The sequence below is a fragment of the Cupressus sempervirens genome, chromosome 1, assembly GCF_028749045.1.
Source record: "Cupressus sempervirens isolate cs-2001-9-10 chromosome 1, ASM2874904v1, whole genome shotgun sequence".
In the NCBI taxonomy this organism is placed as follows: domain Eukaryota; kingdom Viridiplantae; phylum Streptophyta; class Pinopsida; order Cupressales; family Cupressaceae; genus Cupressus; species Cupressus sempervirens.
In genome coordinates this window covers 1,127,673-1,142,124 of record NC_143118.1, presented here as the reverse complement: position 1 = coordinate 1,142,124, position 14,452 = coordinate 1,127,673, and the positions used below count along the sequence as shown (strand labels likewise).

The window sequence follows — 14,452 nt, the reverse complement described above, 5'->3', positions numbered from 1 at the left end:
CAGTAGTGTGGATATTTGTAGTTGTGTGGCACCACAGTTCGCGTCCACACATCTCCCTCCATGGAAACATATACCCACGGGACAATTAGTGTCCATGAAAACATATACCCGCAGGACCCTTAGTGTCCACGGAAACATATACCTGCGGGACCCTTTGTGTCTACAGAGACATATGTCCGCAAGACACTTAGTGTTTGTGGGACCTTTGGTTGCCGCAGAAACATATGTCTACGACCTTTTTTTTTTTAATTTTTAAAAAAAATTATATTTTTTTAATTTTCTTTTAAATACATTTTTTTTAATTTTTAATTTTTAATCATTTTAAGTCGATACATCGAATTCCTGTCTAGTATTACCGCCCATTTCGCCTTGTTATCGTTCGCGAAATTTTTTAAGCTTAGACCTGTTGAGGGCATCAGGGATTTCTCGCCCGTCGAGAGTCCACAGTTTTATGGATCCATTGTCGCCAACTGCTCTCACTTTATACAATCTAAGCCATTTAACCTTGAATTTCCCTAGTTTTATCTCATTGTGGCCATTGTACTGAAGCACAAGTTGGCCTAGCTGAAATCTTGTTCTTTTTAAATGTTTGTCATGCCACACCTTTCAGCAGGTATGCGCCACCTTTGTCGCCCATTGCGTTGTTAATCTACGTTCATCCAGCTTGTTCAATTGATATAGGCGTTCTCGTAAACTCTCCATATCTCCGAGTCTATTGACAATTGCAATTTGCAGACTTAGGACCATAAATTCGGTTGGTTACCATAGCTTCTTGACCAAACATCAACTGGAACGGTGTCTATCCTGTTGTGACTTTGAATGTGGTACGGTAGGCCCACGGTGCGCGAAGGCAACTTTTCCTCCCAGTCTGTTTGTTTGACACACATGATTTGTATATGATGGCCACCAGAATTGTATCTGTGGCTTCTGCCTGGCCATTGCCTCGTGGGTAGTAGGGGCTTGACAACGAATAAAAGATCTTGAATTCTGTTGTCAATTATTTGATCACATGATTGACAAAGTGACCCCCTCTGTCACTTGTCAACTGAATAGGTATGTCATACCATGTGATGATTTGTTCATACAAGAACTTAGTCGTGTTGATTGTAGAATTGTCAGGTAGTGCACGTGCCTCTACCCACTTTGCTAAATACTTCGTAGACACCACTATGTATTGGCAACGCTAGGCCCTACTCGCCTTCAGTGGACCCACTAAGTCTAGTCCCCAACATTCAAACAACTCCTAGGCATGGGACAGGTTTAATGGCATGAAGTCCCTCTTGAGTGGTTTGCTAGCTCTCTGACATGTATCACAGCTCAATACACATTCTCGTGCATCATTGTAAAGTGTGGGCACCATAACCCAGCAAGCAGAACCTTCCGTACTATTATGTTGGGTCACATGTGGCCACCTGCCAAACCTTCATGTGCTTCCCTCAGAACACCTTGCACTTCTTCTTCCATTACACATCGCCATAGTACTTGATCAGGACCCATCTTGCAAAGAAGACCATTTATTAGTTGAAAATCTGGCTCCTTAAAACTAGCTTCTGCCGATCACATGGCGGCATCTCTCTCGAAAATTGAGTTGTCGATAGATACTCTCTGATAGACTTGTATCATCCTGGAAGAATGGTGATTCTGAATAAGTGTGCATCCAAGAAATCATCATTGACCCCTTTCAGTGGCTCTCTGGACCTAATTCCAGAGAGCTGGTCCGCAATGACATGACTCTTCCTGAGTCGCACAATGATGGTGAAGGTGAATTCCTGCAGTAGCAACAACCATCCGCTAATTCTACCTTGGATAATTGGTTTGTTCACCAGGTACATCAACACCTGGTGATCCACGTAAAAGGTAAATGGTGTAGCCAATAGGTAATGTCTAAAGTTTTGTACCGAGTACACCATCCCAAGAGCCTCCCTTTTAGTGGTGCTATAATTCTTCTTGGGTCTTGCCAGTAGCCGACTTGTGAAATACACTGGGTGATCGATGCCATGGTCACCAGTGTGCGCCAAAATTGCACCTATGGAAAAGTTTGAAGCATCCACGTGGAAGTGGAACTCCCTGTCCCAGTTTGGATACGCCAATATGGGCGACCCCAACAATCTATTCTTCAGTTCTGCGAAGGCGGTTTCCAACTCAGAAGTCCAGATGTATGGTTCTCCTTTTTGTGTCAACTCGTCTAGGGGTAGAGCAATTTGGGCATAGTTCTTTATAACTGTCTATAGTACCCAATGTGCCAGAGAAAAGACTTGACTCCAGATACCTTCATTGGGGCTTCCATTTCCAGTATCACCCTTACTTTATTGGGGTTGGTCTTTAATCCTGTCTTGCAAACAATGTGCCCAAGTAGTTTTCCTTGAGGAACCATGCATTGACATTTCTTTGGATTCACTGTCAGCCTTGCCCATCGAGACCTCTCCATACATTCCTGAAGTGCCTTCAAGTGGTTGTCTTGTCCACTGAAAATGGACCAATCATCCAAAAATGCACGGAAGTTGCCTACAGACATTTTGTCAAATATGTGCAAAATGATCCTCTGAAACATGGCAGGTGCGTTACACAATCCGAAGGGCATTCGGTTGTATGCATACACTTGCATTTAGATCATCGAGGAGTTTATAGGAGCTCTTCTCAACACTTCTCAACTCATTTCAAAGAGGTAAGAGTTGATTTTTTAGATTTTGATGGTTTTTTTCTATATGCTTATGGATTTTTTGCATAAAAAAAATTTGTACATTTATTGGTTTTTTACTTTAGATCTTCATAAAATACAATGCTTAAATAGTAATATTTGGTCTGAAGTGTCTTATTGTAGCAACCTTGACATTTTTCCTTACTCATAATGGCTCCTCTAGCTAAAAAACCCAAGTTCTCTAAAGGCAATAAAAAAGATGAGTGCTGGAAGTACACCATAGAACTTTCGGGTTGAGGTAGAAATCAAACAAAATGCCTATTTTGTAAGGCCGTTAATAGTGGGGGGATAAATAGATTGAAATACCATATTGTTGGCATACATAGTCATGATGCTGAGCCTTGTAAAAGTACAACTCCTGAGGCTAAATGTTTTTGTTATGTTGCCTTAGAAAAATATGAACAAGAAAAGAAATTAAAACAAAAACAATTAGCAAAGTTAGCTCAGATTGGTTCCAATTCCCTCCCACGCTCATCTGGCACTGCTTTTGTATCTAGATTTACACCCTAGGTTCAATAGGTTGTGTTGGAGAAGGTGCTTCACTTCCCCCCTATTGTCCTAGTGCTTCTGCTAGTTGTACTTCTACATCTATTCCTTGCACTACTAGTAGTACTAGCATTACCTTTGGTCCTAGAGTCAGAAAATCTTGGTTGGAAAATTTTTTTGTACCACGTTTCACTCCTAGTGCATAACCCTCACTTGAGAGCTTGGAATAGGGAAATCCATGAAGATAGAAGAAGAGCAATTTGCAAGTATTGGTATTTCTGCAACATTCCATTTATAGCAGCCAGGTACTTCAACTTCAACTTCATTTAATTTTTATTGTTTTACATTTTAAGTTTTAAATTCAATTTTTAAAATAAAATTTTATAATTTTAACTTGATGTAAAATATGCTAATTAAATTGTTATTATAAATGTAACAAGACTCCTTATTGACAGGGGATGCTGGTGCGGGGTTTAAAGCCGCCACTGAAGATCAGTTGAGTGGCCCTCTCTTACTAGAAATGGTTGAGGATATGAAACTTGAGTTGGAGGTTGATAGAATGATTTTAAGCCAAAGGGAGTGTACCATTATGACGGATAGATGGACAGATAGAAGGAATAGGACTCTCCTCAATTTTCTTATTTCTAGTAAAGGTAATTCATCATCCTCTACTTCTTGAAGTCTAAAATTTAATGTATCATTGAATAACTAAAATTTTGTTTTATTGACTATTCAATGATAATTATTTTGTTTAATTTTCACTTTCAGGATCCACCCTGTTTTTGAAGTCTATAGATGCTTCCTCACATGTCAAAAATGCAAAATTCTTATGTGAGGCTATTGAGGAGGTTATAAAGGAGGTGGGGGAAGAGAATTTTGTCCAAGTGGTGACTGATAATTCAGCTAATTATGTTGATGTAGGTAAAATTTTAACTTCTAAGTTCTAAAAAAATTATTTTAGTTTTTCATTAAATTTTGAAAATTAAAAGTTTTTTTAACAAATCTAAATTTTTAATTGTCTATTAACTAATTTAAAATTGTTGCAGGAAAACTTTTGATGGAGAGACACCCAAGAATCTTTTGGACTCCATGTGTAGCCCATTGCCTCGACCTCATGTTAAAGGATATTGACAAGCTTGAATAGGTGAAATCATGTGTTGCTAAGTCTAAAAATCTTTGCAAGTTCATCTATAATCATGCCTTGGTCCTTAGCATTATGAAGGAATACATGAAGGGAAAGGAGTTGGCTCGTCCCCGTATCACAAGCTTTGCCTCTAATTTTATCACACTAAAATCCTTTCTGAATTCAAGGTTAGCTTTGAGGTGCATGTTTGTTGGTCCACAATGGAATTCCTCCTCCTTTGCCACCACCCCTGCCCCTGCAAAGATAGATGCAACAAAATGCATTTATGATAAAGAAGGTTTTTGGGAGCCATGTAAGAAGATTGTGGAGGTAATTTAAATTTTAAAAGCTTAAGTTTTAAAATTTTATAAATTTATTTATCTCATTCATATTTTTGTTTTATTTTCATTGTGCAACTTTGCAAAGTTTCATCATTCACTAAATTGTTTTTTTTTTTAATTGTTCTGTAGATCACTAAGCTCCTTGTAGCCCTCCTACGAGTTGCTGATGGGGAGAAGCCCACCATGGGCTACATATATGAGGGCATGGATAGGGCCAAGGAAGCTATTAAGGCCAAACATGTAGGAGTTGATGACAAGTATGGCCTTATTTGGGACATAATTGATAGGAGATGGAAAAATCAGCTTCATAAACTCATCCATGCAACAGCCTATTACCTCAATCCGGCATACCGTTTCCGTGAAGATTTCAAGGCAAATGAGGAGGTTCTTAGTGGCCTATACACTGTGATATCAAAGATGGCCACTAATGCCATAGATATATTGCTTGAGATGGATGCCTATAATAATGTAACAAGGCCCATTTTTTCAAGTCAAATTTGCAAAGGTCGTACAAAATTGGAGCCAGGTAAAAATTGCAGTTTAAGCCTTATACAATCTAGTTTCTAAATTTCTAGCTTTAAAGTTCAAATTTTGAAATGAGACTAATATTTTTTCTTTTCCTTTTTTCAAAATTCAGATAGATGGTGGCAAATGTTTGGGCCTTCAACCAAAAACCTTCAGCAAATCGTCATCCGCATAATGAGCCAGCCAAGTAGTGCTTTTGGATGTGAGCGCAACTGGAGCATGTTTGAGCACATCCACTCAAAGAGGCGTAACAGGTTGTCTGTGGAGAAAATGAATAAGCTAGTCTTTGTGCATTACAACCTACGCATTAGGACTAGGGAGATTTTGGATAGTGACACCACTCAAATTCCTCTAGAGGAGGTTGATCCATAGTCTGAGTGGATCACTGAGGCTATTGATCCTGTCTTTGATGATGAGGACCTAGAGTGGATTAAAGAGGCAAACAAAGAGGCTAAGGTTGTGGCTATGGCAGCAGAGGACCAGAGAGCTATAGTTATTCCTAGTGGCACCTCACAGGCATTGGCAGAGACTACAGTTGATCCTAGAGGCACCTCACAAGCTGATGCTATGGCTAATCAATCATCCAGGAACTACCTTAGACGCCTTACTAAGAGGAATTTTATAGATTATACTGAGCCTGAGGTTGAGGTTGGGGCTAAGGATGAGCACTAGGAGCCATAGTTGTAGTCTTGTTTTAACTTTATGTTTAACTTAACATATGATCAGAATTTGAAACATTTGATGATGACTATTGATGTGTTGGATTTCATGGATTTTAAATACATTTTGATGGGTTTCATGGATTTATCATTTTATATATCTATGATTCTATGTTTTATTTTTCTATTTCCTTTAGCTACTATTTAAATTTTAGTAATTAGCAATTTACCTTTGTACTTATGTAATCAATGTATGTTTAACTTTTAAGTATGTGCATTGTAATCAAATTACCTTCTATTTCATTATGTTACTGTGTATTTAAGCTTTATTCAATAATGGAAGCATGGCATGTTCTTTAAATCCTTAAAAAACTCAAAATTTCGGGGTTTTTTCACTTTGCTGAGTCACTGCCAAGTCCGAGCCGGGTCACAAATCAAGTTACCCTTGCCGAGTCCGAGTTGGGTCCAAGTCACATTACTTTGGTTCAAGCGCCTTGCCAAAGATAGAAACCCTAATTTTCCTGAATCAGATATTTACTATAACTAGCACATGTGCCATACTAATCCAAACGGACCTTTAGAGTGAGAAATTGTCTCTGGGTCTGCCGACTTAGACCCTCTAACCGACTTAGCCTACAAGGGGCATTGTTAGGCTAATCCAAACCCCCAACCATGGTGCACTATAAAGAGGACATTACAAATGCTAATGACAAGGAGCTTATTAATGCAAGCTGAAAGCAATTTCCAAAGACCTCATTTCTAGGTCTGCACTTTGAAGTTTGTACTAATCTGTTTCCATATTATATCAATGAGATGAAAGTCATAATGGTGAGCCTGTTACTTAAAATGCTCATTTTTTATATCCTCTCTTTCAAAGCAATGTATTCTATGTATGTCTTTATATAAGAGAGGAATCTGAAACAAGCAATCAGAAAAACTGTTCAAATTGGTGCTCAAAAACTTGCAAACAATTTTAAATGACAAAATCACGGCTGCATATTGCATATGCTTAAACAACAAGAATTGCACACTGTTTGATGAAAAGCTGGCATAACTTAAATTGAAAGTTTGTGTTAAAAATCTCTGGAAAGATAATGACATGTCAATATCTCAAATTATACCATTGAGCATCTCGTTTTCCAGTTAAATGACTGATACTGTATCTTTTCATCTCAAGACAAATAGACATTTTTACGATCTTCAGAGAACAAAGAACTTTTACTGTCAAAAATGGAATCTAAGACCCTCTTTTAAGGCTCCACAAGATAATTTTGACTTTGAACTGTCTGTTTAGGTTTACATTCATCAAATCACATTCTCATCTGGCCTTAACTGAATAAATCATGACAGAGCAGGATAAAAGCCATCTACAGGGTTGTTATTGTGTAATAGTGATGAAATTTCTACTCTTTTGCAACCTAGACTATTTTTGACTACAAGAAATTTGGATTTGACAAGTGCCACTGTGTAATGGTATATACATATGCTTTTGTATGCAGGAAGTGACTGCCAAGGTTATGTTATTTTCATTCATGTACATTGATCTAGCTAGTGATGTCGAATGAATTTCTTTGTAGAGACATTGTTTGAGGCCTTGTCTGTGCCTGCTGTACCCAGGCTGCTCAGTCTTCTGACTCTCTTTTATTAGCGTGTGGGAATCTGTTGCTATTGTAATGCCTATCCAAAAACATATTACGTGGAATTTGGTTGGCAACTCTATCAACTATTGACCCAGCAAGAAAGTAGAAAAATGCAACCATTTTGTTGAATATCTTGAAAGAAAAAAAGACAGAACACTCTAATTTTCCAAAGAAATGCTACAACAGATAAAGTTATTCAATCTTATGATCTTTCTCACAACAAATATCCAAGGAAATAAAAATTAATAATAGTTTGATTTAACATTAAGATACCTTATCGCTGATTTTCATGCTCATTGTTGGAATATTTGCAATAAATACAGTATGGAAATTTTGAGCAATTGCAATGTAATCTGCTGCTCCCACCTGCAATTTTTCAAGATTCTCAGAAAAATGCCTGATTATGGTAAATCATGTAAGAGGTTTGGGAGTGCATGTTGCATATAAGAGAAGAAAATCAATGGGTATCCATCTGGTGAAAAAATACTTGTAAGAAAGAAAGAAAAAACTGAACTTTGAGCAGATTGTATTCTAAATGAAATTTCTTCCACTTTGAGTAAATAAAGAATCAATTAACTGTTCCTTTGTATAGGATCTGTTTCTAAAGAGGACAATACTTGCAGGTAAGTGTTCACTATGTACATCTCCCATTGAACTCAAATAAGAACAAACTTACAAATTTTCCATAGAATACAAGGATAAATCCAGACATCTATATCCCACATACCAAGCCTACCCATCTGCACTTCCCGTGGCAGGATAACAGGATGGAAAGGGTTGTCCCCTTGTCATCTTCTATCTACAAGCAAACAGCCCCCAAGTCTTGGTATCCTAGGCATGTATGGCTCTCCTGAGGAAACAAGGTAATACGAGATCTCCCTCAAGCATCCGACACATAGTCAGCCATCCCCAATGGCCTCTCCCTCTTTCAGGATCCACAGACAACAAAATGGCAAGGGATGTCCCTAGATTTCCCCTATCCATGGGGAAACAACCCCCAAGGATAGCCATCCCAAGGGCAATCGAGGAAGTCTGTTGCACTCCTCAACCATCCAATGGACAGTTGTAATGTGCCCTTTCTGGTTGGCTTGGGAGTTCAGGACAAGTACCTTGACTTTTCAATTGTATGAGGCTTCTTTCCTTCAATTCTTGATTATTATATCCTTATACTGTATGAATAATATCAATTGATATCACTACTATCTCAGATTTGGACAATTTGATGTTTGGTAGATAAAGTGATCTATATAGTTGCACATAGTGCCATAAGAATATATCTACTATCTTTAATATGAATGATTAAAGTATGCAAGATGATCTTCAATTCGAAAACATGAAATGTGCCATAGTTGTTTCCTAATCGCATATAGAGATGCACTGCTATTTCTGATTCAATTCTCTAATATATGCAATATTTATGACATGATAATACACTTACTGTAATATGTTGCTATTTAAGATGGATATTTTTATACTTGCAACAACCATCGATGTTAATTTTGAGATGATCTGGTTATGCCTGCAACATTGGTGTTGTTTCTTACTTTCAAACTAATATAACAGGATAAAGCCGATAAGGCAATTGCTCCACGCACAGATTTAGAGATAAAAGAATCAAAAAATAAGGTTTTCTAATGATCCATACTCGGTATATATTAATAACTTGTTAAAGTTTTAGACAATTTGGGTATCTTTATCCTGTATATTTGTCTATTCATCATATATGAGATATTAAGTTTATAGTAATATATAACTATGATTAATATTAATTATCTGATTATCGAATAGACATGTCCCATGAAGGAACATGTCTATTCATGCCCTATGCTCAATATAAATGTGAGAGGATGTTGCATTTTAAAAACACATACCAAGCATTATGGTAGTGCGATTACATTTGCAAAGATCCTGGAAATTTAACATGGTATCAGATCCAGGTTCAACCAAAAATAGAGTTGTGTATCTACAATGAATTGATGAAATCATCCATGAATTTATATTTTCCCTGTGTTTTCATTGCTAGAGGCTTATAGCGATGCGAGTGAGCTTGCGATATTGTCGTATTTTGATGGATGATTTGAGCTTGTGTTAATAGTATTGTCTAAGTTCAATCTAAGTCATAAAATTGTATCTATGTTAGGCCCGAGCTATTTGCGGTATGTGCTCAAGGTGTCAACCTGACAGAACTGTCACATGAACACTGATGGGGATAGATAAAGACTTTAGGATGTCTAATTAAAGTGTTTTACTGCATGATATCAAATACTGTGTTTTGGGTTGACTCCGGATCTCTATGTGGGTGGATGGTATCTCAATACAAACTGGACACCCAGGATGATATTATAGAACCTAGGTTAGAAACACGGCTTGCTATCATCGAGGGTGCACATACTATATTAGGTTCCGTTTCTCACCAGACTGAATAGTGTTGAAGGAAAACTTTTGAGTTCTCCATATTTGTTATGTGAATATGAAGATTTGTGAACTGTATAAAGACATTGTCTACCAAATACATTATTACATGGGCAAGTAAAATTTTGGATTCATTCACAAGACAAGGAGGCACTTTAAATGTACAGTAAGGGCAATCTCAAACTAATGATATTCAGGAAGACCATCAAGGGATGTGATTTTTTTATTTCAACTACAATGACGTACAAGGAAAAGGCGGTTCTTCAATGTGTATGTAAAGGGGATCAATCTATGGATGCTAGCATGGTCAGAACTCAAATACACTAGTATATCAGTTGTAAATGTATGCAAACATACATAGAGCCATTGATGCCAATTCGGATTGTAGATGAACCATATCTTAAAATCTTTGTGATAATAGGGAGCACTATAATACATATGCGAGTAGGGTCTTCCAAATGAGGCCATGCCTTGGATGATGACAATGGAACAAGACCTACAATTAGTGACATTGGATGCAGAAAGCAAGACATACTTCCTTGAACAGGAAATCAAAACATGAAGATTTCTATAAGGAAATAAACTTTGTCTTAAAAAAGGTAGGCAGTATGGGAATCAAAATTAAAAATATCTAAACCTTGACCTGAGCTCGCAGGTATCAACAAAGATGTTACTTCACAATTCCAAAGTCGTTGGAAGGGAGAGCTATGGATGGACGGGAGAGTTATGGATGGACCTGATTTGACATGGAAAATGGATCAAAACTGTGTGCCACCTCTTGTTCATCGATTTGGAGAATCCGCGAGGAAAAGATGGCGCAGTCAAAATTCTTAAAGGACAAATAAATCATGAGATATTAAATCTTCTTCCCTTGAAGACTGTGTTAACACAAAGACTGGTCGATCAAATAATGAGAGGAAGAAAATAAATCAAATTAATGTCTTAATGAAGAGTTGACTAAATATAAATGGAGAAAATTAAAACAATTGTTTAAGAATACCCCCTCTACAGAAAAAGAATAAAATATGAATCGAAACAAAGTGATTTTTACGACTACGATCTTTTTATAACATGTAAACCCATATGAGAATACTCGACTGATTCAATCCAGCTCATTGGCTTAAGCATAGTGATGTCAACCATTATTTGGGAAAGCCAAGGAATTTGATTGTTAACAGTTACGTGACAACCGCATGGGGAAAGGTAATGCAAGCCATTGCAGACCTCACATACAAGTGAGCAAGGTATGAAACATAGTTAATGTCATTGAAAGGTAATGGTTTTTAATATTGTAAGATATCAAGATTTATAATGTTATTTAAAAGTATTTAGAGGTATTGTGCATTATATAAGGTACTTAACATATAACAATAATATGTATATTATTGTTATATATATGATGAAGTCATTAATTATATTTTGAATAATGTATTGTTAGTTTTGTCAATATTTGAATATGATGTTTTGATATAATTTATTATTTAAACATAAGGAAATATGAATATTTAAATATTATTTGAATTTTATGATGATATCAATTGAATGAATATGGTTCCTTATGTAAGGAATATTTGATCCTTTGTGTTGGTCCATCGGACGAACACATTGGAGATTAATGAGACTTGAAGCATGGAGCATGTGAGATATTAAGATTTTCATTGTCTGTCATGGCAAAGAATCAATGTGCTAAAATATTCTGATTATGTCAACATATGCATATGTGTTTGGCCTTGGATAGAGGATGCTTATCCTAGAATAATCTTAAGGGGTGCACTCCTAAGAAGACAGCGAGGTAGCAATGACCTAGGAAGCCTGATCTGGAGATGTCCTTAAGATTGGGGTTAAATTAGAGGGTAGAATAATATAGTTTGTTTGATATAGTTGTGATTCTAACCTTTATTTTGTAGGTATTACTTGTCCCAACTAAACCTAATAGTAGGGGAATTAAAGAGACATTGTCCAACAAGAGATCCTACCATATAATGAGGACAATTCATCGATGAAAGTATGATGGTAAATTAATTAAGGTTCTCTTCATATTATTATAAAATATATATTTTAAGTCTCTTGTATAATTAATATGATATGGTTTTTGATATCCGAAACCATATCATATGAAATGTTATAGTTGAAATATTTGTATATATATTGATACATATATAATTAAATATTATATTTATAATTTGATATAATGTGTTAAACATAAAGAGATTCCTTATGAGAGTTAAAGATGAAGTATATATATTTTGACTTCTATACATCTTTAAGAATTATGTTCTTGAAAACATAAAATAATGAGTTATGTTGTTGTTAGTAATAGACATGAGTTAAATTTACTAGCATTTTAATCAATGATCAATGTTAACATATTCTTATTTGTTTATGAACTATAAGGGCAATGTTATTGCAGGCAGAGGAAGCTTGACATTTCATTATGGGAAACCTTCAAAAAGAGGGAGCAAGATAGAGGATATGATTTAGTCAACCTTTGGTGATCTTGATCATATTCATTAAGAGGGAGTAAACCATGATGAGATGGATTCTCCAAGTGATCAATAAATTGGAGCAGTCAAGAGGACTGTAATTCTTGAATATATCTTGTGATTATGTGATTTAATGGGCCTACCTCTTGTGTACATCATGTGGAAGTGACAACTTCCATATGATGTCACTTGTATTTGCAAAAGTTACTGTAAGGTGACGATCTTACAATAACTTGTATTATGTGATATCAAACCTTAAATTGAGTACTTGGTGAATATCATGCATTCTAGGAGACCAATACTCATGATATCAAATGTGATATCATAATGATGGATATCTTCTAATCAAAGAGATCCTTAAAACTTGTCATTCCTAACATTACCAAGATGTAATATATGTCTCATGTTTATCCTCCCTAACTAAGAGGGAGTGTTGATGTATGGCACCTTTAGTTGGCTAAATTCTATGTTATCCACTTGCTTAGATGTCATAAAAGTGACTGTCTTTAAGTTGTTTGTATAGATGCATATTAGTTATGAGGTAAGCATGCATTTTGTGAGACTAACAACTAAGAGCTTAGATATCATCAAATTAATTATCTTTGGGTTGTTTGTATAAATGCATACTGGGTATTTTAATAACTAAGTGCTTAGATATCATCTCATTGGTCATCTTTGGGTTATTGAAAATACTGATCCCCCTTTACCTTTGATTATCAAAAATATTTATCCTTCTTGACTAAGACGGAGTATTAAAGTTTTAGTCAATTCAGATATCTTTATCCTTTATATTTGTGCATTCATCTTCTATGAGATATTAAGTTTATTGTATATATATATATATATATATATATATATAAAACTATGATTAATATTAATTATCTAATTATCAAATAGACATGTGCCATGAAGGAACATGTCTATTCATGCCCTATGCTCAATATGTGAGAAGATGTTGTATTTGAAAAACATATACCAAACATTATGGCAGTGTGATTACATTTGCAAAGATCTTGGAAATTGAACACTTGTGATCTCCTTTACTTCTCTGATTCCTACCTATTTATTTATATCCCTTGCCCAATGGGAAAGATGCCATTTGGAATGCATGGCTCATGAATTTGTTAATTACAATATATGTGTACCTTAACTAATTATATAAGTCAATGACTAATTATTGTTTGTATTAATAATCAATATCCCTTCCATGATGGCATGTCAAATAGATAACTAATGACACAAAGTCATATCTGACTAATCCAAAACAACCCTCCTTAATTTGTCTTAATAGGTAATATTCACGCTTGAGTTGGGTCATACGTAGAGCTTGGAGTTGATATAGGTGATGTCTCTCATTATTCAAGGACACAAGTTTGTGTGACATAGTGGCCCATTTTATTGTAACATCTTTATCAAGGAGTCCTTACTAATGTTTGATGTCGCTTGTGTCTTCAAAAGCCATTACTTCCATTATGGCTTTCCTTAGTTCAATCATTCAAAAATGTTTACTGGGGATGACAAGTATTATAGTGCTCTTAGATTATCCACAATTCACTACTTTGCAAGAGATAACTCTATTGTGATGCAGTAATGAGGAAAGAACAAGCAAAGAACGATCACGTATAATCAGTGTTGACTGAATAATTAGACACCCTTGGCATTGTTGTCAAAGGAGTATATGTAATTCACTCAAAGGGGGAGTATATGCAATTGATTAGAGGAGAATATGAATTTCAGAAAGAGGGAGTATGTGCAAAGGGGAAGGACATGTGGACATGAAGCATGAAGGAAATTGATGCAAGAGAATCATGGGTGTAAGGGCAATCTCGCATCATGCAAAAAATAAAAACATTTATGTTTTTGTCTTTTCAATAAGGGTTGTTTCAATGCAGGGTTGTTATTTGTGGAAACTTACTATTTCTAATAAATTGGTCATATGAGCTCATTATGCTATGATCTCACAGGTGGACATTTATCTTAGATATATCAGCCTACTAGTTAAGTTCCATTGGCATGTTATATGTATTGGTGAACATATTGAGGATTTTCGGCATTATTTTTTGGTATAAAAACTTTGAGCTCAAT

At 35.8% G+C, this 14,452-nt stretch overlaps 1 protein-coding gene across 4 annotated transcripts in view; it reads right to left on the bottom strand.

The window, feature by feature from the left end:
* The window catches only part of LOC149575837 (AFG1-like ATPase family protein), a 259,202-nt gene that overhangs the window by 75,920 nt on the left and 168,830 nt on the right, over window positions 1–14,452 (bottom strand). For all 4 annotated transcript variants that reach the window (XM_089815715.1, XM_089815717.1, XM_089815718.1 and 1 more), the window contains one exon: window positions 7,746–7,838. In XM_089815715.1, the coding sequence (XP_089671841.1) occupies window positions 7,746–7,838 (93 nt within the window). The remainder of the gene's footprint in view (window positions 1–7,745; window positions 7,839–14,452) is intronic.